General features: G+C 37.8%; 1 protein-coding gene across 1 annotated transcript in view; it reads right to left on the bottom strand.

Moving 5' to 3' along the window:
• LOC144251003 (dedicator of cytokinesis protein 8-like) overlaps positions 1–3,673 on the bottom strand; it is a 98,408-nt gene extending 94,735 nt beyond the window's left edge. Inside the window, 2 exon segments of the mRNA XM_077794141.1 lie at positions 67–138; positions 3,531–3,673. Coding sequence (XP_077650267.1) covers positions 67–138; positions 3,531–3,658 — 200 coding nt within the window. The 5' untranslated portion in view covers positions 3,659–3,673.
• Positions 3,674–25,129: the final 21,456 nt, after the last annotated feature.

Genomic DNA, 25,129 nt, shown 5'->3' with positions numbered 1-25,129 from the left:
AAAAAAATCAAGAAAAGGCTAACAATATAAAATTAACATATATAAAGAGGGAGAAAAGTAACTTACTTGTGGTTTACAATCAGCCATTCCCGGGTATATGTCTGAACACAATCCCTGACATGAGGGTCCAGTTCAACCCTAATAAGGTAGAAAATGAGACAAGAATATATACTGGATAAAACCCACAAAGCAATCTCTTATCATAGCCAAAGGCCACAACATGATTTCAAATTTATATCCATGAGAATGCTAAGGATGTTCTCGCCCATTCATTTTGACTGTCTGAAGTAATCCCGAGGCAATATTTTTATTTTAATGAGGCAAATATGTTGGCATTTTATATTTTTTGGGTTTCCTTTATTATAGAGAATTGGTATCTACACTCATCCCTGAAGGCATTACAACACAAATGGGTAGAACTAGCGATAATCAAATACAAAACCTGAAAAATAAGTATTTATACTAACAGGGTAAATTTTTGCTTCTGTGTCCTTTTGTTCAAATTTGTGTATTTTCCTTTTAGAAGGCCAAGAGAGCTGTCTTGGGCTCTGATAAGGTTGCAGACACCAACTTTAGTCTTGGATGGTGCCTGTCATGTGTGCTTGAAGTGTGCCTTGAGAAATACTCTACATGTGTTTCAAAGTCTTGAAATCAGAAATAACAGTAGTAGCAAAGCTTTCTGCTGTTGTCACAAAGGCGTTAATACCAGAGATAGATAAGTGTAAACTGTACAGGTCATAATTTTCTCATTTGTAAAGAGAAGAGGCTGCAGTTTTGACCTCGAATGTCCCCCTAAGGCCTACACACCAAGGTTGTAGCCTGCAGGTTGGTGTTATTGGGAAGCAGTGAAACTTTTAGGACATGGAGCTCTTAGGTCATAGGAGCTCTTAGGTCATAGGAGCTCTTAGGTCACTGGGGACATGTCCTCAAAGGGGATTGTGGGGTGCCAGTCTGGCCCTCTCTGTGCTTTGCACGTAGCTATAATGTGAATGGACCTCCTCTGCCACCTTCTCTTGCCATGATGTGCAGTTCCACCAAAGGACCAAAGCCACAGGGCCAATTGACCACAGACTGAAATCTCCCACACTCTGAGCCAAAATACACCTTTTTTCTTTTTAAGTTGATCTATCTCAGGTATATTAGTGGTGTGTGTGTGTGTGTGTGTGTGTGTGTGTGTGTGTATATATATATATATATATATATATATATATATATATATATATATATATATATATATATATATTTGTTATGAAGTGGAGATAAGAACAGAACCCATGGACTTGCTGTCAGTATGAGATGAAATACTGCAGTTAGACAGTTGATTTCTGGGTCCTGATTGTCCAAATCCCAGCTTCAACCCTTACTAGTTCTGTGACCTTGGCCACTCAACCCTTTCCTGCCTCAGTTTCCTCACCTGGGAGTGGTGACATTAATACTAAGAGTGCCTCCTGTAGAGAATTGCGATGAGGACTAAATAAATTCATGTGCAAAGTGCCTAGAAGAGTGTTCAGCACATTGTAAGAACAAATTACCACTTTGTATGTGGTAATTCATACTTTATGTAAGTTTATTATGGACTAGGTGCTGATGCATTCACTTTACATGCATTAATTCAGCTAATTCCTAATCGGCTCCACAAAGCAGGCACTACTTTTGTTCTCATTTTTCAGAAGAATGAGGTGACAGGCTCTCCCTCCAAGTCACAGTGGTAATGGGGCCTCACTTGTAGAGTCCAGGCTGCGACTAGCAAGCTATCAGAGCTCAACATATAGTTCTAGGTAGGCCTTCTCTTGGTTTGCTTATTCAGAAGACTTTGGAAAAAATTGAAATACTAGAGGTTGTTTTGAAGACATTAGATAGATAACATGCTAGCTGTAAATTCTAGTGACAAGGCAATAGTATACTTAAAAAATCTGCCAGGGGCTGGGGCTGTAGTTCAGTGGTAGAGTGCTTGCCTAGTATGTATGAGGCACTGGGTTTGATCCTCAGAACCACATAAAAATAATAAGTAAGTAAATAAATAAAGGTATTGTGTCCATCTACAACTAAAAATAAAGAAAAATCCTTTAAAAATCATGGTAGGGAAAAGTTGCCTTGTCCATCATATTTTTTAAAAAAACTTTTTTTTTGTAGATGGACACAATATCTTTATTTTACTTGCTTACTTATTTTATGTGGTGCTGCAGATTGAACCCAGTGCCTCATGCATGTGAGGCAAGTGCTCAACCACTGAGCTACAACCCCAGCCCTTTTCTAACATATTAAAAAAAAACTCCTTCTTCTAAATTTGTTTTAAGTATTTTAAACAGGTTGTTCCAAGATTCAGACCAAGTTTGGAAATAAGATAAAGTTTACACAAAGAAATAAAATTAAATGATTCTCTACCAAATGTGAAGATAATATGCAATATTATATTAAAGCCACATCTGAATAATTGGACTAACAAAGGGGGAATGTTTCCCAAGGATGCTAATGCTATTGGTTTAGTGGGAAGTGAATATTCCCAAAACATTAGGGAATATTTGCAGAAAGTTTTGTCAAGGGGAAAACCTTAAAAACATTAGCTGCGTAGATGGGCGGCTCTTCTGTCAGAATGAGAATTGTCTGAACAAGAAAATGAGAAGACCTAATATACCACATCACTGTCATCCAACCTTATGTAACTGTGATTAAATAAAATGCAAATTAGAACTGAAATATCTCAGTCACGAGGGCAGGAACTGTGTTTTATGATCTCTTTTCTAGGACATTTTGAGGAAAATGTGAAGGTGGAAAGTGTCCAGGATGTGAATTTAAGTTTGAATTTTAAAAATGAATACAGATAAAATTTCACCCTAAACCTCCAGAGACTGTGAAGTTCACTTTATGGAAGGAAGAGGAGTTTCATTTCAATAGAATTCCACAGTTGTTGATAACAAGGTCTATTTTCTATGTTTAGGAACTCAACCCCAAACAGTTGCTAACATATTCACTCTACTGTGCTTTCCCCATTGGTTTTCCCCTTGACAAAACTTTCTGCAAAGGAAGGGTTTCTGCCTTATTCATTGTTTTATTCTGGTACCCAGCACTTAGTAGATACTCAATAAATATGGGTAGAACTTATATTTCTAAGTTTATCCAATCTCTTGTGTAGAAACAATTAAGATGCTTCTGAATGGAGGCATTTCAATGATTATTGTGACTTTTTACACGTGGAGACATTGATAACTAACTAGTCCAAGGTCATTGAGCAGGCCACAGTCAGTCCTGCTCCATATCTGTAATCTTAACCTTTCTGGAGCATTCCATTGTGTCCCACTGCATCCTTGGACTGGCGTAGTAGTCCCCTCACAGCTCTTCAAAGCCTCTGGCTAAACCAATTAAAAACCTTCTCTAAGTAGGTGATAGAAGCTTATTTCTTCCTGCACATTTTAATGGGTTGAGTAAATATGATTATTTTTAAAAGAGGTTCAGAATTAGGGAATCTCCATCCTTCCCAACAACAGTCACAACAATCACAATCCCATCTACATTTTAGGGGAACAATTTACCCTTCTTCCGGCAAAGAGGGCTGCAAAGTCCTACATTCCTTTGGTGTGAATGCCACGTCCAAGTGATCATCGGTGAAGTCTCCCAGCTCCTGCGCCAGCTCCACATCCAGGCTGTTCAGGTGGATCATCAGAAGTCCTTCGAAGTCCACAGACTCCACCGGGTCATAAAACTGAGGCTAGAGGGGCGAGGAAAAGAAAAAGAATGTTCCTGCACGGTTTCCTGGGGAAAGGACTGAGGCAGTGGAGGATGTTTGCCTCACCCTCCTTTTCAACTTAGTGCTCTGCTCTTAGCCTAAAATGAAGTGACTCTTTGAAGGAGCTGTCAAACACAGCAGCAGTGATATGGAAAGGAAAAAAAATGCAGCAATGGAAAGTCAAGTCGTAACACGATGAGTAATTAAAATTACACCACAAGGCAGAATTTTTCTCTGCTTAATTGCATCTTGATGAGGAATCCTGAGGAGATCCAAAATGAGATCACAAGACTTTGCAGAATTTTTATAATTTCTCCTGCAAAAGCTCTCTGAGGCCATGTTTTGTTTACCCAAATTCAGCAAGGTGGGGAAAGGAGGCAATTTTCCAGAAATTTAGGCAAATAGCCCTGCTTTGGCTAAATATTTAGGCACAGTGTTTCCTTTGGCCTGAGTTATCCTATATGTTGGTTTGCAAAAGCCAATGCTCATACATCATCACAGCTAATCGTAAGTCAGCCTTGGTGGCTGAACACCTCCTAGGCAGTGACTTCCAAGCACAGCTTGGCTGACTGGCACTTGTCTGGAAGAAATTTTCACTGGACCACAGCTATGTGAGCAATCTCAGGGCAACCTGCTGAGTTTTCTTGTGGCTAAATTTGCTCACTTTGCAAGAATTGTTTTTGGTTCTTCATCTTGGACTTCCATAGTGGGAGAGGGAGGGAAGAGAGGGGCTGGAGATGTAGATCAGAGGAAGGGCACTTGCCTTAGCACACGTGAGGTATGAGTTTGAAGCCCAACAGCGCCAAAAAGAAAAAAGAAATAAATAAATGATTTGCTGGGAGAGAAGGTAACTTTAAAATAATATATTTTCTTTCATTGATAAAATTAAAGTTTGGCAATACTTTGTCAGTCTTCCAATAAACAAAGCATGTTTTTTTGTCCATGAAATCCAAAGACTTCGGAACCATTACCTGAAGGAAGTAAAAGAATCACATCAAGTACATTTGTATAACAACAATAATAATAATGACAGCTCTGTGGACAGCTCATTTCTGGCTGACCATGTGGAGGCATGAGCCTGCAGGGGTGCTATTTTCCTTGACCTCTACCTGCAATGGGCCAAAAAAGTAAATGCCTCGGATTCTTGACTTGTCCTACTGTGATCTTGACTTGTACAACCCTGATGCAATCCAAGGGCAGCTCTGAAGAAAAGCTAACAAAACCAGTTTTTCATCCTCTTAAAGCCCCACACCACAAAGGGTGTCATGTTGGAGAAAATGAACAAAGAGGCAAAAGGAAGTAAAAGGAGAAAATGTAAATGTGGTTGCCCCGTCCCCTCCCCATCCTTGTTGTCCCTGGTGAATGACTTATGTTGAAAGTGGGGATGAAGCTGTGAATTGGGCAAAATGCACTCTACTTCCCATCTGGATGCAGAGGAGAAGGTGACAGGGTGAACCCTAGTAGTGGAGAGTGGCGCAAAACCCTAGCTCATTACAGGTAGGATGAGAGGGGCAGACAAGTCTCCCGTGGTTCTAACTGTGACCTGAGGTCAGCTGAGAAGACTGCTGTCCTCACAAGGGGACCTTGAAAGGAAGCACCAGGGACCAGCAGGACTAAAGAGCTAGTCACCAACCTCTGAGTGAACCAGGTGTGGACCAAATTTGCAAGGGAGCACTGTTGAACTCTGCCAGAGGGAACAATGGGCTTCATCTATGCACAGAACAAACCTACCACACACTCCCACATAAGATTGACCCCAATCAAGAAGGTAGACTCTCATTTCCCTTTTCCCAATCAGCCACACAGAACAGAGTGCTTAGTTAGGGATTGAAATGAGATCTATAGGAAATGATGAAAATTACATTTTTTGAATATCTAAACTAATTACTGTAAAGTTTATGCCCTGATAATTATGGACTAATAATTATTGAGCACTACATGCCAAGAAATTGGAATAGGTCTTACAAACATCATCTCATTCAATCCTTACTAGAACCCGATGAAGCATGCAATCTTATTATCCTCATTTTACAGAGGATGAAATGAAGGGCTAGATATTTAACAACATGTCCTTGATGATACAGTTAGGAAGTATCAGTGTAATTCCTTCTGGATTCTAGTCTAGGTAGTCTCATGTTCTTTTTTAAAAAAAAATTTAATATTTATTTTTTGTTTTAGGTGGACACAATATCTTTGTTTTACATTTACGTGGTGTTGAGGATCGAACCCAGTGCCTCATGCATGCTAGGCAAGCACTCTACCACTGAGCCACAATCCCAGCCCCAGTCTTATGTTCTTCATCACTGTAATTTTGATAGTTTTCTTTTACAGGCCTTTCAGGGAATCTGTGTTTTCTGAGATAATTAAACAAGGCAATAATAAGTATGTTTGGAAGTGAGTAAAAAAATTTACCCTCTACCCACATATTCTGCTCTGAATCTCTCATGGTATTGACTGCTCAAAAAAATAATAATAAATAATAATAATAACAGTAAATAATAGTAAACAAATAAATAAATATAATAATTAATGTATTAATGACTCAAGCAGAAGCACAGGAAATATAAACTTAAAAAAGGCAGGGAAAGAGAGCACCGTGGCTCATGCCTATAATCCTAGTGTCTAGGGAGGCTGAGGCAGGAGGATCACAAGTTGGCTTCAGCAACTTAATGAGAACCTGTTCCAAAACAAAACAAAAAAAAAACATGAAAAGGACTTGGGATGTAGCTCAGTGTTAAAGCCTCCCTAAGTTCAATCTCCATGCCCCCCCTCAAAAAAAGACTTTGAGCATGATGACAAGAGCACTATATAATTAATAAATAGAAGCCTCATGAAGAAATAACACTTGTCATAGAGAAGAAAGTTCAGTTCCAGTCAAGGTATGATAATTGAACATTCTTGAAAATCAAAGCTACAAATAATGGGGGGGGGGGGAAACAGGCCAATAGCAGCATTTTTTACCTACAGGACACATTGTCCAAGGACTAGGAGCAAAGGATGTCCAACTCCCTCCTTCAAGAATTATTTGCTGAGCATCTACTGAGTGTAAGTCACTGAGTTGGGCCTTAGGATGCAGAGAACAGGTGGCTGCTTCCAGGGAGCTGCATTCCAATCAACAGTGCAATGATGACATTTTCAATCTTTTCCCGAATAAATAACACTACCTTTGGGGGAACTGATAAAGATCACAGTATCATCGTTGAGCACTAATTGTGTGGCAATGTGCCAAGCACAATATACACAAGATAGTCATTAACTCTTGAGGTCTACTATATTCCAAGATGAAACAGACTAAACATCAATAGTAATGACAGAATTATCACTGACAGGACTTCCAGCACCACACTACATGAGTTGGCCTTTAGTAATTTATCTCCCCTACACTTTCCATACTGAAACCAACAAGGAAGAAATTGGTCATTCCAAATGTGATATGAACTAGACTTGCTATTGGCAAGTAGATGGAGACCCCCACTACTCTCAACTAGATCTTTAAGCAGTTGTTCACCAGAAAAGATTTCTGCTCTCTGGACTAGCTGCTGTTTTAATCTCAAGAGTAGGTTTTATCATCAGGCGAGCAGTGTACACATACATGTGAATATAAATATACAAATATTGAAGAGAATTCAAGAATTCAAGAATCACAGTAGGATGTGCAGTGTGGGAATCAGGCAGGATAGCAAGTGGGAGACGTTCTCAGATCAGTCCAAGAAAGAACTTCAGCTCTTAGAAGCATAAAGCCAAGCATAAAGTAAAACTGTTTTGTTTCCTCTGCTTTAAGCTATGTGTCTTCCTAGTCAACAGAAAACCAAAGACTAGTTTAAATGCTGTGATCCAAAGCAATTTCAATAATGTTACTTTTATACCTCGAGTTATCACACAGTGTGTACCATTTGTTATATGTAGTATACAGATAGCAGGTTGATAGCTGGTTTAAATGACAAATCTGAGGAATAGTTAGCAAGTATTGAAAACAGGGAGGTTAAATGACTTGACCCAATCACACACATAGTCATGACGGACCTGACTGCTTTGTCACAGTGCTGGGGAGGCTTCACATCCCTCTGGATGAGACAGGGGAAAAGGCTCCATGTCTCCAGTGGATGGGCCTTGGGTCCTCAAATGTATTTACCCCCATGGAGGGTGGTCTTCATATCTACTTGGCTATTCACAATAGACAAGTCTGGCTAAAGTCACCCAAGCCTTCCATGCTGCTGAATTCCATAGTCTTTGCACAGTCCTGGTTTATCGGCAGCATTGGACACAGCTGCCCATGCCCTCCCTCTTGAAACACTTTCTTCATGGAGGACAAGTCCCATGTGTTCCAGTCACTGCAAGTGCCATGTGCCAGGAAACTCCTCAGTCGGGGCAAATTGGAATGACTGGTTACTACATGAAGGGTACCCACCATCTCATAGGGCACTGATGCAGTCCTAAAACATTGCTTCTTAATCTGCATTCACTCCCAGGTATGCTTACAGACTCCCAAGGCTTTAAATACTATCTTTTAAAAAATTATTAATTTATATCTGCAGCTTCAAATTCTGCCAGGAAATCCAGGCTGACATTTCCAATTCCACCTCAATGTCACCACATGGTTATCTAATTGACCTCTCAAACATCATGAATTCAAAACTAATGCTTAATTTTTCTGACAACCTGCTCTTCCCACACCTTCAAGCCTCTGCATATCACCAAGTGGTAATTCCACTCCACTGGTTGCCTATGCCAGTGACTTTTGAATCTATGTTGATTTTTCTCTTCCTCTGAGACTCCACATAAAATTCATCAGGAAATCCTCTCCATGTTTCTTCTGAAATATATTTAGACTCCAACTACTTCTCACATTCTCTGCTGTCTCTATCTTGTTCCAAGCAGATCTGTTGCTTTCCTTTGTCACAGTGACTTATCCCAATCTTTCTTCTTCTCACTAGTCTTATTTCCAAACAGAGTGATCCTTATAAGAACTGTGTAAATGATTCTCATAAAAAGTCAAATGGTTCTGGGTCTGTATTCAATGCTTCCAGTGGCTTCCTGTCTTCATCGGAGGAGGCCTCCAACCCATCCCTGCTCTCTCTCCAATCTCAGATCTCATCTCCTGCTACCCGCTCAGCTCAGGCCACACCCTGCTTCCTTGCTGTTTCTGTAGCGTGCCCCACTCTTTGCCCTGGGGATTTTGCACATGCCATTCCTTCTAACTGAAATACCCTTCCTTTGGAGATCTGCCAAGTTCATTTCCAGTTCTGTTCCAGTATCTTCTTTCCACATGCAGCCATTCACAGGTCACCAATCTAAACTAGCAACTCTACTGTGTCACCATTCCCTTTCTGTTTCATTCTGCAGAGTCCTTTTGGCTCCTGCACAGTGTATATTTACCTATTGATGCCCATCTCCCATTATAAAATGTAAGTTGCCCTTTTCTCTATTAACTATTGTATCCTCAGCTCCTAGAACAGCTTCTGCCACAAAATGAGAACCAACAAATATTTCTGGAATTAATAAATGAATGAAAAAGACAGCCCTCAGCTCTACCATCTTTCAGTAAACAGAGGTGAAGGAGGTAAGGTTTTTTGAGTTTCAGTGATTTCAAAGTATGTTTTTCTGCCTCCATTGATGCCATTGAAGATGCGAACATGCCATCATGGGCTTCAATTTATTTTTTAACAAGTCTGATTTGATTCCCTTATTTTACAATGACAATAATGAAATGCCTATCTACATGCAAGATGCCTGCCACTCTTTCATTTTATCTCCCACTGTGAATGTGCATGAGACCATATTCAGATCTTCCTTTTCCATCATGTCCTTCCAGTGCAATCAATGAAACTTAAGAACACCACAAGTCCTTGAAAGATGAAGTAAAAGAACAATAGACTCAGAAGAATCAAAGAGGACCATGTTGATCAAGTGATTCACCATTTACCATCCTTAGAAAAAGGTTGCTGTATTTCACAGAAGTCAATGCCAGAGCAAAACCAAATACTTGCAAGGTACGAAACTGTTTTTTCAAATGTAAATATTAGATACGAAAACACGTAACCATGGTATTTTGGTACATATCCAGCATGTGGCTTTTCTATCTTTTCATGCAGAGCCATTATAGACCTGCTGATTTATTCTATTTCAAAACAAAACATTTCTATTCTTATTTTTTTAAAATAGCATTTTTTTCCTCCATAAAAAAATGTAGCTTACAGTTATTAGCCACACACAGTGCCTCAAATCTTCCTTAATACCTTAAGGGATAGGTCCCAACCCTTCCTCCTCTTGGATGTCTCACTCCCCTTTCTACTTCCAATAATCAGAAAATAGTTTTCGTATTTTACAGATTCATTTTATCAGGAGCATCAAATATAGAGCTGTGTGCTTTCATAAATAACTGGCAGCAGAGGGTCTCTGATCAACCTGTGTTCGTTGCTGTGGCAACAGAGAATGCCAACGTCAATGGGTGAGTTTGTATCTAGGGATGTTTATTATTGGTCAGAGCTGCTCTCTCTCTGGCCCTGGTCACAAAGGACTCAGTTAGACCCAGGGCAAGTTTATCATCATGTCTAAAAAAACAACTCTAAATGATTGATCTTCTTCATATTAAAAATGCCAAATTTTAAAATATTTTATCTACTTTGAAAATATATATACACAAAATCATCACAGTTAATGCATACAATAAGAGTTAAAAGCAAAAATACAATAAAGTAGAAAGAAAAAACAACATCAAACTTACAACCTTTCTCTCATTTATCAGATACATAACAGAAGCCAGTATATTTCTATACAATGTATCTACAGGGTTAGCAAGTGATCTTCCTTACCACACATCCTGCAATTCAGAGAATACCAAACAACAAAAGAAATGTTACCTTTCTGTATGTTCTTTCCCTTGTTTTTAAAATATTTCTATCTACTGAGAATATTTTGTGTGAGAGAGGGGTACTGGGGATTAAAGCTCTACCATTGAGTGATATCTGCAGCCCTTTTTATTTTCTGAGACAAATTCTCTCTCAGTTGCTTAGGACCTCGATAAGTTACTGAGGCTGTCCCTGAACTTGTGACCCTCCTGCCTCAGGCTCCCAAGTGGCCAGGATTATAGGTGTTCACCACCATGCCCAACCTGAGAATCTTTAAATGATTTTCAACCATGGCCCCATGCCAAAGTCCCCAGGGAATGTTAAGACACTAATATTTTGTCCCCTCTCCCTGAAATTCTGATTTAACCATCCAGTGGCAGAGAAGCCACTAAAGCTTCTAAAGGTCCAGGTTGTCTCAGCCTTCTCCATCAAGCCTTTGCCTCCTCTCACATGGTGAATATTTCTCTTCTGAATGTCTTTGCAAATATTTCACATTTGAAGCCAGTATGGAATCTGTATATAACCTGTCCCCCGAACGATATCAAAAAGCCCTTCAGAGCTGAAACCATTTCCTACATATTTCTTTTAATTCTTCCACAGTGCCTCTATAGTGCCAAATATATAAGACAGCAATATTAGTCACTATTTACTCAGAGTCTATATTGACCCTCTTGTAGGCAGCATTAGTATGCCAATTTAGCAAAAGAGGAATACAAAACCTTCAGATAAGTTAAGTAACCTGTCCAAAATCATATAACAAAGAAGTGGCAATAATCCTTTCACTCCAGGACTGTCTTGACACCAAACTCTTCACTCTTGCAAAACTGTACCACACCATCAACAGACTTGTCATTGATTGAGTTTTAAATAACCTGACTTTGATTAAATATTTTAAAAAATCAAACAACTATTTATATCAGCATAGAGGTTGCTGAAATGGTGGTTAGATAAAGGTAAGACCAACAAAGGTCAAATGTACTTGATCTTGTTATTCATTTGGCCAAAATAATACAATAAATAGTTTACAGCCTCTGGTTTAAGAACATTTTTTCTGAAGCTGCTGCAGGAGGAGTATTTAAATGATAAACCCTTCCTTTGCCTTGAAACAAATGAATTATGCTGAAATACGACATTATATTTCTATGAAAAAATTAGTTTTTAAGGTAAAAGGAAACACCATGTAAGTTGATAATTTCTTCTGGGAACTTTCACTCTAGAAGATGATTTGAGGAAAACTACAACCACTGTACTCTCACATTACAACACGATAGCAGGTGAACATAGGAGATGGGCTATCCTAAGCAGACTATATATATATATATATATATATATATATATATATATATATATGGACTGTGCTAGACAGTTGGGCAAAGAGACTTATAAAACTTAATTGGAATAACCAGGAACAACATATTTCAATATAGTTTAAGGAATATTCATGTATAAACAGAACCAGGATCAAATGATGACAACTATAGAAACACATGCTTCTTGAATAGTTTTACCATCTTGCTTATTTTTACTACTTTCTTAAGATCTTCTCTTAAAAAATAGGTAGCTAAGCCACGTGTAAAATTCCTAGCTACTGACTTAATTATCAAAATTTACTTTTGTCAAAACTGTCTGATGCAGCAAACTATTAAAAGAATATGTGCAAATATTAAGTAATTTTTTTCTTGTAACTTAACATTTTTTTAAAAAATTCATCCTGCAAATATTTAAGGCTGCAGCATAGAAGTTAACAGTGGCATGGAGACAAGGGGTTAAGGCTTGTTAAATAACTACCTTAAAGTCTCTTAATAGTGATGTTCATACCATTTCCCAAAACAGCTAGTACAGAAAGCCACAGACTCAATTTACAAAAAGGCAAAGCGCCAAAGCTTCCTATATTGTTTAAGATTTAAGAGTGTATTCAGTCACTTTTTCATTAAATTTTGCAGTTTGGAATACAACCCGACTCACAAATCTTTAAAATTGGGAAGGGGGTTTTAATTAAATATACGTTAGCACCAATTAAACCAAGAAGCACATGGAATTTAGCTACAAAGTTCACTTAACATGCACTGGGACAGTGTATGCTTGATGTGCATTTATTGTAATCTTAAATTTTGAAACAGAGCTGAAAAGTACAAATAAAAGGGGTAGTTTAGCAAGCCACTGAGGTCCTAAATAGATTTTTTTTAAAGAAATGTCATCGCAAGTTACCTCTGACAGTAAAAGACGCTATATATATATATTTAGTACCACTATTTCATTAATGAATCAACACACAAATTACCCTTCTGAAATAACCACAAATCGCTCCAATAAAACATACCTTTAAGGACACACAGTTACACGGCATGTAAATTGTTACGGGAGACAAAATGGCGGCTACAGGAAATGCAGTGGAAGGTTACAAAATTTCTAAGAGCAGAAGTGGTTTTGAAGTAATAAGTAGAAACAAAAAATAACCTAACCTCCTCAAGATAACCACTAGAACCAGCCAGAAAGAGCTGCTGTGCTCTGTGTGAGGAAGTGAATGTAGAGAGGTCTGGAGACCTCTCACAAAGGAAGTGAATGTCTAAATCTGGTTTTAGGAACCATCTCATTTAAGTCAGATGTGTCTCACCTGGCACATATCTGGCTTTTAGTCCTCAAATAATATTTTATATATCTATATGTATATATCTATATACTCAACAATTGGTGTGAATATAAAAATGTAGATCATATTCGACTAGAAAGGGGGAATGTGTTTTAAAAATAAAGCTTTGTACATACTGTATGATTTTAACTGTATGAAATTCTAGGTAAGGCAACATTAGAACCACAGAGGCAGATCAGTGGTTGCTTCATTAAGGGCTCTGGGGGCTGGGGGCTGGGGGCTGAGAGAGGAGACTGAATGGGCATGATTTAAGTAGAGGTTAAATGACTATAAATTAACCAATTTTATCAAATTTTACACCTAGAATGGACAATTTTTATTGTATGTAAATTATACTTCCAAGAAAATGATTTTATAAAACAAAGATTTTTTTTTACTTGAGCTGAAATTTTCAGATTTTTGAATAGATTTTTTTTTCCCATCAAAAGCATTCTACTAATGATGGTTAAGTTTCCAGGTTAGATCAAATACGAACTACCATTTGGGTGAAACTGAGTAGCCTGGAAGCCCTCTAAGTTGAGAAGTGTCAGAATCAGAGTCCCACTGGGTCCTATTTACCCTCTAAGCCCCGATTGGCCCAGGGAGAGAGGAATATTATGTCAAAAGCAGACAGAGCCGGGCGTAGCGGCACATGCCTGTAATCCCAGGGCTTGGGAGGCTGAGGCAATAGCATTGCAGGTTCAAAGCCACCCTCAACAACTTAATGAGCAGTTAGTAACTTAGCAAGGTTCTGTCTCAAAATAAAACACAAAAAGGGCTGGGGATTGGGGATGTGGCTCAGTGGTTAAGTGCTCCTGGATTCAATCCCTGGTACAAAAAAAAAAAAAAAGCAGGCAGCTTTATGAACTGGTGGATGGAGAATGTCATGTGGCAGTGAGAAGACCTAAAGCCAATCAGGAAGCAAACACATAGGCTGGACACTTATGCACTTGACCATTTGCTAAGTAAACCTGGAACCCATACTTACTAGTTGAAGAGAGGGAAAGCCAGATGTACTTATTCTCTGTCGATGGTACTGGCCAAGGTTTGGTGGGAGGGTAAACTGTTTCCTTATTTCTGCTGAAGAATACCTTGAATTAAAATAGAAAAATCTAAATGAAGTGATCATTTTATAAAAATCATGATAATTATAGGCACAATCTCTGATATCATGTTATAAAATATGTCTTGGCTGGGTAATAGTGAGAATTGTCTTAAATTACCCTTGGACATTGTAGTTTTGTCTGATAATATATACCCTTGAGAAGTTCTCAGGGGCCAGGATGCCTGCAATTATGGCTACTGCCCAGGACTGACTGCAAAAGGAAGAATTCGAGTCCCAAGTGAAAGATACAGGGCATTTGATTCCTTCTCTCCTGCCATTCAGAGGGGTTAGCTCTATATGAGGATGTCTGATCTCTGACTAAAACCCTTTAAACCCTGGTTTCCATTTTGATCTAGACATTCTCATTAAAGCAGCTGAACCTGTTGGGTTGGTTGCCTGCTGTACCAGAGAACCCAGAGAACTGTTTTAGGAATCCTCCTACCTCCCTGCAAGCACTTTAAATGTGACTTGTAATTCCTAAGGACTGTATTTTTTCCAAACTGCTCCTATCCTTTGCATCACCCATATTGACATTGCTGACTCTTCAGCCAATGCCTCTGGTAGTCAGGAACCACAAATATTAGAGAGTTGTTCTACATCATCTACCTAGGCCAGCTGGCACAGACCACAGGCCAGTGACCCCTGTTTACAAACAGGTTGACTTCTGGGCACTTGTTTGTCAGTCATTTGTTTGGAACTAGGGCCACATTGTCTTATGACATCATTATGTTGGTGGTTAGATTCTCAGGTTAGTTCACAAAAAATACAATGAGGCCAAAGCATACAATATTTATATCACTACTAAATATTACAAGAAACTGACGCCGATTACTAAAAATCAAATGAGGCCATATATTTGAAACACACTGTGTATCACAAACAGGCAGATATACATTTTCAATATAATATTTACTGAGGTATAAATAAAATTTATTATATTTCTCTATGATAATGTGTAGGGCATAATTTCTAAGTACTTGCATGGCAAGGTGTCTAACATGGTCTGCTTGCTCCCAGTCTTGTGATAGGCTGAGAAAGGTAAGAAACCCAGATTCTGGCCCTACTTTTGGCATCCATTATCCATCCACAAGAGCATCCCAATTTCCTTTCAAAATGCCCACTCATTTTGTGTGCTTCCCAGGTAAAAACACAAACAGAAAAGAGTGGGTACCTAACCCAAGGCAGGGCCATCATGCCTCCTTCCCACGGTTCTGAATGATGAATGGATGCGAGAACAGGAGAAAATGGGAGAATGTGGAGCATATGGTGATATCTCACATTATGATGTTGAGGACTCTGAAACCCCAGAGGAGGTTACAGAAGCCAGCATGAACTGCACTCCTTAATTTCTCATAGCATTTCCTTTATTAAAGTTTCAGAGTGTATATAAAAATACTAAGATTAGGAGTAAGTACTCCATTAGCCATCAGGATAATGCAAATCAAATCATAAAGACATGCCACTTTATGACCACCAGGATGGCTATAACAAAAAAACATGGGCAGTGACAAACTGGGGTACTTACACGTTGTTGGTGCAAATGTAAAATGGCACAAGTATTTTGGAAAAAAATCTGGCAGTTCCTCAAAAAGTTAAACATACAGTTTCCATATATCCAATCAATTTCACTCCCAGGTGTGAAATGAAAAAAAAAAACCCAAGAGAAATGAAAATGTACTTCCACACAAAAACTTAAACATGAACGTTGGTGTCAGCAGAACTCACATCAGCCCCAAAGTGGAAACAACAATAATATCCATCAAGTGAGAAATGGATAAATTAAAAGTAATATTACAGTGCAACTTAGCAATGCAAAAATAAAAAAAAAGGAATGAAGTACTCATACACACCACAACACGGATAAACTCTGAAAACATTATCCTATGTGAAATAAGCTAAGCCAAAAGACCACATATTGTATGATTTCTTATATGATATGCCAAGGATAGGAAAATTTATAGAGGTAGACAATAGATTAGTAATTGCATAGGGTTGGGGCCACTATACAGGAAAGAACAATGACTTCTAATGGGTATAAGATTTCTTTTTAGACCAAAAATGTTCTAAAATTGTCCACATTGATTGATAAATAACTCCATGAACATATTAAAGTCATTGAGCTGTACACATTAAATGGGTGAACTCTGCAGTGTGAATTATATCTCCATAAAGTAGATAGATATACGTTGCATGTGTGTACATGTGTGCATAAGTATTTCAGCAAGAAAAAGCAAAACATTGTCAAATCAAGTGTGACAACTAGGAATGAAGGAAAATTTCAGATTTTGTCACTAAGTGCTTAATAGACTGATTCTAATTGTAAGCTGGATAGCTGCCAATTTTTTAAAAATCAGATCCGATGGCTGTCCAAAGCAAAATTTGTGACTCTCATAAACATCGTATCTTGGGCTTGGCACCATCAGAACTCAAACCACCTCTGCAATCAATTTATTTACTTGAGAAGATAAACATACCTCACAGAGGGCCAAGATAACCAAGCAAAGGCCTCTGCCTGACCTTTTCTAACCTTCAACATGTCCTTTTCCACAGACAAGAATGAGTTCTCCAGGGACTTCTGCCTCCAGGTTCTTCCCCAAGGTCTCTCAAATAGAATGTTCCTGTTTCATGGCCACCCTAAACCCTTCCTTTAATAGACCAGAGTGGTCTGTCTAAAGTGGGACTGTCAGAAAATGAAAAGGAAAGCAAATGACACCTGAGAGGATCAATGAGGCAGGAGGAACAAATTCTTGCTTTCATTGTGAAGCAAAACCTATTGTTTCACATAAAGGCTCCATCATTTTATATCTGTCATAAAATTAGAATATTTTTACTCTCTAGTCCTTCTTATCTAGGGTCAACTGGCATTTCTGCTCCAATCTGTCACATAAGAGTTTCCTAATTCAGTGTTACGTGATTGATCTTCTCTGACACTTCAGGTCTGACTCTACACTGAGCACTGATCCTGTTTCCTACCCATACAGAATCAGTATTCAAAAAGGCAGTTAAGCCTGTCACTTTGAAACTGTCAAATACGGAGGCAAATCATCCTTATAATGAAAATAGTGAGTCATCCCACACATGCAAAAAAATTGTTTCATATCCCTTAAAGATCTTTTTTAAAAACAAGTTTATAGTTGTCAATGAATCTTTATTTTATTTATTTATATGTGGTGCTGAAAATTGAATCCAGTGCTTCACACATACTAGGCAAGCATCTTACCATCTAGCTACAAACCCAACCCCTCCCTTAAAGATCATGAAAATAAAATTTCTCTTGGGAGGTCCTCCACAGATATTAAACTAGCAAAAGTAGGCTGGAATAATAAAATTCCTCATTGGTCAAGTAGTAGAGAAACCAGCATGCCCCAGATCCCCAGAGGGGTTGTTTATTGGTTCAGTGTCTCTGGAAGGTAATACTGTAATATGCAAAAAGCACTATAAAACTGCCATTACTTTTTTTAATCTAATCAGCTCACTTTGGAGAATATACCCTCTGGAATTAATGCAAAGAAAAATATAATTTGAGCAGAAATGAACATAAGAACTCTATTTATATGATAGCAAATAACTGAAAACAACCCAAAATTCCAATGCTAGGGAGACCACTGACAGAGCAAATAATAGTGGAAAACACAAAAGATACTATTTTTCCATATAAAATGACAAAAATATGAATTAGGTTGACCTATGGAGAATGCATATAAGATTAGCTACGGGTAAAAAAAAAATATGAAGAACAGAATACAAGCACATTACAATAAACAGATCTCCTGCACAAACTATGGAGTTATGTCCCAATAAACCCATCATAATTTGAGAATGTTGTAAGTCCATAACACATTAATTCATCTAACCTACTGTACACCATAGCTTGGTGACAGACCAAGTATGTATCTATTAAAGTGTCTCACTTGTTCCCCTTCTGATCATGTGACTGGCTTTGAGCTGCAGCTCACTGCCCAGAATGGAGAGAGCATCCCACTGCATTAGCCTGGCAGGGTGGGGGAATCAAAATTTAAAATGGAAAATATAGTTTCTATGGAACCTAACTGGAGAGTTACATGTGCATATTGAACATTTACCGAAATTGACTCCATGTAGAACCACAAACCAAGTCTCAAGAAATTCATTCTTTTTACCATAGTGTAAAAAAAAAAATCACAATCAGGGTCCCTCAGTATGTAGAAATATAGCAAAGGATCAGAATTCCTTTCAGTACCCATAAAAGGGAACTTATATTACTACCTCATGCAGTTCTTCCTCTTATGAAATTGTTTAAGTTCAGAATTTGTTCAAAAAGGCAACGATATAAAATAGCACCCAGGCAGGGTATGTTACTTGGAATTTTAAAAAGTTATATAAATGTCAGTTATTAAGTTTACTAATATGGAACTTCAGTCTCAAAAGAACATGTAGCATCCCAGTGTTCAAATCAACACTGTTAACTCCTCCTTTGGTCCTGGTGAAGGGGAATATGCCTACACAAAAAGGAGCAGAGCCAGAACAAGAGCTCACACAAAGGAGGGTTTATTTCCCTCTTCATTTGATTCTCAAACTGAATTTGACATGTCCAAGATAAATTTCATAATTCTAGATTTACACCATGAAAATATTCCCTTAATGAGCTGAGATACCATAATTCTAAAAACTCAAAATAGTTTATAAATATTATCTTCCCAAAGTTTACTGGAAGGGTGCCTTGGGGTTTGTTTAACATGTTTGTTTTACTCCATAATGGGAAGTAAATGTGGTGGTGAGGAATTCATGGCAGTGAATAGAGAGAGAAACTATAAGTTTTTATTCAGAGCAACAGGCAATTGTGAGATTCATCTGGGACTAAGATACAGTGAACTAATCATAGACTAGAGCTTGCACCATTTGCATCAAACCATTGGCTGCTTAACAAAGAGTGCAGATTCCTGGCCTCTACCCCAGTTCTTAATCAGCATCTCCTGTAGTGTGGCCTGGAAAACTGCATTTTAAGGCAACAATCCCAGGTGATTTTTTATAACTAAAAATGCCCAGTATTTACTTAAACTGCAAATCTGTGAGAGGATGGTTGGGTTCATTCATACACTCATTAAACATTAAGAGCACAAAAAGTGCCAGGCCCTTCACCAAGTGCTGGGGATTGAAGTTGAAGTAGATGTTGCTCTTGCCTGTATGAAGCTCAGTATAATGCATGGTGGGAAGAGAGAAAAACCTGTATGTAATATCCAGACATAGGTATAGGTAAAAGCTATTTTTTTTTTTTTTGCGCAACACCAGATACTCGTATCTACCAGCAGACAGATAATTGGTTAATTATAATACAATAAGTATCATAACATAGTATTATAATACAGGAATGTGCACAGTTCCTTGTGAGCAAACAGGAGGGAGTTACAGATTCAGACATGGAATGCTTAGGACATTTCTGGGATCAAGAAACTTTTCAATCAGATTTTGAAAGAAAAAAAAAGTAGAAGGAGAACTGATGGAAAAGAAAACAACATTTTTTTTTTAACCAATGACATCTAGACATCAGGTTTCCTCATTCCTACTTCAAGTATTTTAACTGTCATGCTGCCCATTTCTTTATAATGCATGCCCCTAGAAGAGCAAAGAAGAGTGAAAAGTCAGGGGCACAGTGCTGAGGCTTGCCTTTCACCAGCTGTCTGAGTTCTAGTCCATTAGTTAGCAAGGATGGGTCTTACTTTTATCCCATGTAAACAGAAGGGGTTGGACTATCTGATCTCCTGGGCATCTTGCCAGCTGTCACTGGCAAAGATGTGCAAGAATCTCCAAGTGGAACAATCAGAACCACAGCCCACACTAGCAGCTGTGCTAGGAAAACATGTGGCCCCAGAGGGCTTCTCTTTGGCTTTCATCCCTGAAAGAAAGTTATTTCACTACATGTTGGTTTACTCAGCTGCCAAGTATTGGAAGGATTTTTAAAGTGATTCAAGGAACAACCGTATCTCTAAGTATTTTATAAAGAGGTTTGGGGGACGCTTTTCCTGAATTTGGTATGCTTTAAGTAGTAAAAAGGAGAGAAGTAAAGAAAAGCAAACGTGTAACTGACAACTAACTATAAAACCCAACAAATACAAAGTGTAAAGTGAGAGATAGTAATAAATAATAGTGATAGACATTTGTGGGTGGTATATAAATGAATATATATATATATATATACAGTTAACTAAACCTTGCAAATTGCTATTGTTCGGGAACTAGAAATGATTTGCTCCAAATAAACAGTGAAAGAATGTTAACCTCAAATCTCCTGAATTGCAAGTTTAGGGTAATGTAGCATAAAAAAAAATCAAGGTTTAAAAATGTGTTGTATGTGGAAAGACTGGCTCTGAAGGGTGTCAATATCAAAGGGTTGGATCATAGTACACAGTGTGGGTAAGGTATGCACAAACAGGGCTGGCTCCAGAGTGAGTGGTTCCTGGAGCCTACTTCGTAAAAGTATATATATATATATATATGTTTTCATATCAATTCACATATATCAATATCTGTGTGTGTGTGTAGTGTGTATGTGTGTGTGTGTAAGTAGAGTCTGGAATGAATTCCTCAAAGTTCTTTAGTCCAAAACCTCATAATGGATTATTTCAGGTTTTCTCATAGTTTCCATCTCTTCTTAAACAAACACACCATAAATGTACAACTTCTATAAAGCTGATTGAATAAATGGAAACATGACTAGAGTTTTCCTCTTCTGAACAAGTTGTGAAACTCCAGTTTCTTCCTCACAGGAAAGTCCCCAAATCCTTTCACCTGGAAAATTCCTCTGAAGAAAGAGAGACATTTATAAGATGCATTAAGTGTCTGAGGGGTCCAGTAGCAATCCTAGAGCAGAAGGATGACTCACTGTCCTCAGTGTCTCTTTAAGACATTTCCTCCCCCCAGCCTGTATGTGGCATCATATAAGTGAGTTCCTTCCTGGCCTAATCTGCACGTACTGATGAAGCAGCATAATCACCTAAAAGAACACTTGTAAAGGTTGGGTGTTTTTTGTTTGCAGCTGCTTTGATTAAAAAAAAAAAAAAAAAAAAAAACAAAAGAACAACAACAAACAACAAAAAGTGTGTATGTGGGGCAGCGGTGGTTTCCAGAAAAGCATGTTGAGACACAAAGCTGCAAATCTAACATATGTAAACTGAAGTCCCAAAAGAGAAGGAGGAACAAAAGTAACATCTGAAGAAATATTATTAATTAAAATATCAAAGATGCAAATTCATAAGCTCTACATCCCCATCAGAATCAACACAGAAGAATTCAAATCTACACACATTATAGTAAAATTGTTGAAAGTCAAAGAGTAAGAATTTAAAAACATTCAGGGAAAAGACATTAACCTCAAAGTGTAATGGTAACACTGATCATCGACTTTTCAATCAAAAAAGTGAAATCCAAAAAACAAATGCAATGATATTTTCAAAGCACTGACAGAAAAAAATACCAATCTAGAATTTTCTAGCCAGTGAAAATATCCTTCATAAGTAAAGAAGAAATAAAGACTTGGTCATACAAACAAAAACCAGAGAATTTAATACTCACAGAGCCATATTAAAAGAATATTAAGAATATTTGAGTTCTAGTCCATTAGTTAGCAAGGCTGGGTCTTACTTTTGGACAGAAGATGAATTATCCCAGATGGAATCACAGAAATTCTGAAAGCAATAAAATATACCAAAGGGGTAAACTCAAATGATAAAAGCTGTATGATTAGGAATATAAAAATGATGACAATGTCGGGTTTGAAATATACAAAAAGATATAAATTTTAAATATAATCTTCTACATATGCATATAGGCTAAATCAACTTTTATAAAACTGGGTAAAGCATCAAAAGAAAATACCAAGAGAGAAAAACTGTATGTAATATCCAAACATAGGTATAGGTAAAAGCTATTTTTTTTGCACAACACCAGAACCTCATATCTACCAGGCAAGTGCTCTATCAATAAGCTATGCCCCCAACCTGTAGGGTATTCTATTTTTATTCTAGTACATAACACATTTTGCATTCCCAAATGTAGAAGTATCAACAAGAACATTAAGTATCATTAAGAACACTGTAAAATGTTTTTCTCCTACTCTTGTCTGCCAGCTATATAGTTCCCTTCCCATCAACAATCCAGGTAATAATTAGCTGGTACACAAGCAAATACATTTATAGAATCTTTCTCCCATTTAAAAAAGAATGGGCACATAGTATTTGAAAGTATTCTATGCTGCAGTGTCACCACTAGTTCCTTTTTCATTACAGAAGAGTCTTCCATTATATGCTATAATTTGTTTATCCTTTTCCTAGTGACTTGCAATTTGCCTTTTTCATGAGGGCTTTCAGTGGCCTCGTTTTTTTTTTTTTTTCCACAGCTGCCTACATGTTCTGTTACACAGGTGAGCAATACTTTTTTAGTCTTTTTTTACATGCAACTTTCCACCAGCACAAATAGTGTCCAGAGACTGCAAATTGGTGCAACCACTCTGTAAAACCGTATGGAGATTCCTCAGAAAACTTGGAATGGAACCACCATTTGACCCAGTTATTCTACTCCAAGACATATACCCAAAGGACTTAGAATCAGCCTAATATAATGACACAGCAACATCGATGTTTACAGCAGCTCAATTCACAATAGCTAAGCTATGGAACCAACTTAGGTGCCTTTCAACAGATGAATGGATAAAGAAAACATGGTATAGATACACAATGAAATATTACTCAGCCATAAAGAAGAATGAAATTATGGCATTTGCTGGTAAATGGATGGATCTGGAGACTATTATGCTAAGTGAAATAAGCCAATCCCAAAAAATTAAAGGTCCAACATTCTTTCCGATATGGGAATGCTAACACACAATAATGTAGGGAGGGAGGGAAGAATGAAGTTCATTGGATTAGACAAAGGGGAATTAAGGGAAGGGAGGGGGATGAAAATAGGAAAGACATTAGAATGAATGGGACATAACATTCCTAAGTTTATATAAGAATACAGAAGCATGATAACTCCACATCATAATATATCAAAATACATTCTACTGTCATGTATATCTAAAAATAACAAATTTTTAAAAAATAGTGTTCAGAAAGAAGTGCATAGGTTAGTTCACACATGCATAAATATCTCTGTGGAATAAAGTCCTAGAATTAGAATTGCTAGGTCAAAGGGCTTTTATATTTGTCCTTCTTGGTAGTTTACCAATTTTCCTTAGGAACAATATAAGAGAATGTATAAAACAATTTCCTCGGATTAAAGAAGTTGATGAACTAATTGGTATTCTGCCTATTGTTATCTGTAACTATCTTCAAGAGTCAAAATCTGTCACCCATCTCCCTAGTAACCTTCCATCTAGACTACCAAAATGGCTTTTTGAGCGGCCCACAGTGGTGAGGTTGTAATCTGTGGTGTTAGAACAAACCCACACAGCCTAGCTAAAAACAACAGAACCATCCTCTCACTTGCAGGAGCACGAAAGGCCACTCATTTACTTTGACTGACTCCTCTTTGAAGGGTTTCATCTCTGAGGAAAACCCAGGTAACACAAGCTCTGGATAGGCCAGTCACACACATCTTCTTGAAAGCAGCTCCTGAACCATCCATGAATTTGTGGGATAAAATTCTGCCAGCTGCATAGAATAGAACTAGGCATACTTCTGGCCTAGTTTTATAAAGAACATTCCAATTATTCGGATTGTGGAAGGTTGACAAGTCTTTCAAGGAAAACAGAAAAGGATGCTACCGTTTCCTGTATGTTTACATTATGCTGAGCCCCGTGTTGAGCACACGGTGAGCATGTCACTGAATCCATCCAGAGACAAACCAGGTTTATCATCTCCATTCAACAGATGCAGAGCTGGGGGCTGGAAATGTCTAGACTGAGGATTTGAAGCCAAGTTTGCCTGTCTCCAAAAACCCTGCTTCACTAGGCTAGTTACACAAGCTTCAGATTTGCATTTAAATCTAAGCACACTCTTCAAAACATATGGAAGGAAATCTTATTCACAGTTACACAAAAGAGGTAGAGAGTTTTTTCTCTTCTCTTTTCTCTTTCAAAAATATTTGTTCTGTGGTTGCCATAATTTATGATAGAAATTACACACACATACACACACACACACACACACACACACACACACACATTTTAATCTACCATGAGAGTATCTTAAGAGTCTCTGGAGGGTTCCTTTCATCATTGTTCAGTTTCTAAGTTCTCCTGGAGTTTCAAAATACAACATGTTCTCTGCATATTTAGAACCCTGTACTCACTTCTGAACCAATTAAACTTAACATATGTTGTTCGATGATATTGGTTAAAGACATCTTTTTTTTTTCTTTCTCACTCTAATCTGGGTTTTACCCAAGTTATTTGTCTCAGCATGACCAGCTTCCCAGCCAATTTAGAGGTCTCAGCTTCTGCATTTATGAAACACTCTACAATGGGACTGTTTTCAGAGTAGGGACATAGCAGCATCTCTGTGTGACTTGGGTGGCTTCATAAAGACCTGAGAGCCCTCTGAACTCTGCTATTTAAAATGACTGAGCTGTAATGTACACACACTTTTTACCTCAAGAGGAAGTGGAACAATTAGTCCTTCCTTTCCTGTGAGTTTGCTTTGTTAAACTGTGGAACTTACTGAGGTAGCTGAGAGAGAATTTTTTTAATTGATTTTATTTTTTAAATACACAACAGCAGAGTGCATTATAATGCATTACACATACAGAGCACAATTTTTCATATCTTTGTATATAAAGTATGCTCACGCCAATTCATATCTTCATTCCTGTACTCTGTTTTTTTTTTGCATTACAATTCTTTTATTACA

Source organism: Urocitellus parryii, chromosome Y, assembly GCF_045843805.1.
Source record: "Urocitellus parryii isolate mUroPar1 chromosome Y, mUroPar1.hap1, whole genome shotgun sequence".
NCBI lineage: Eukaryota > Metazoa > Chordata > Mammalia > Rodentia > Sciuridae > Urocitellus > Urocitellus parryii.
Note: the sequence above shows the minus strand (reverse complement) of the source record. Positions and strands in the feature narration are given on the sequence as shown.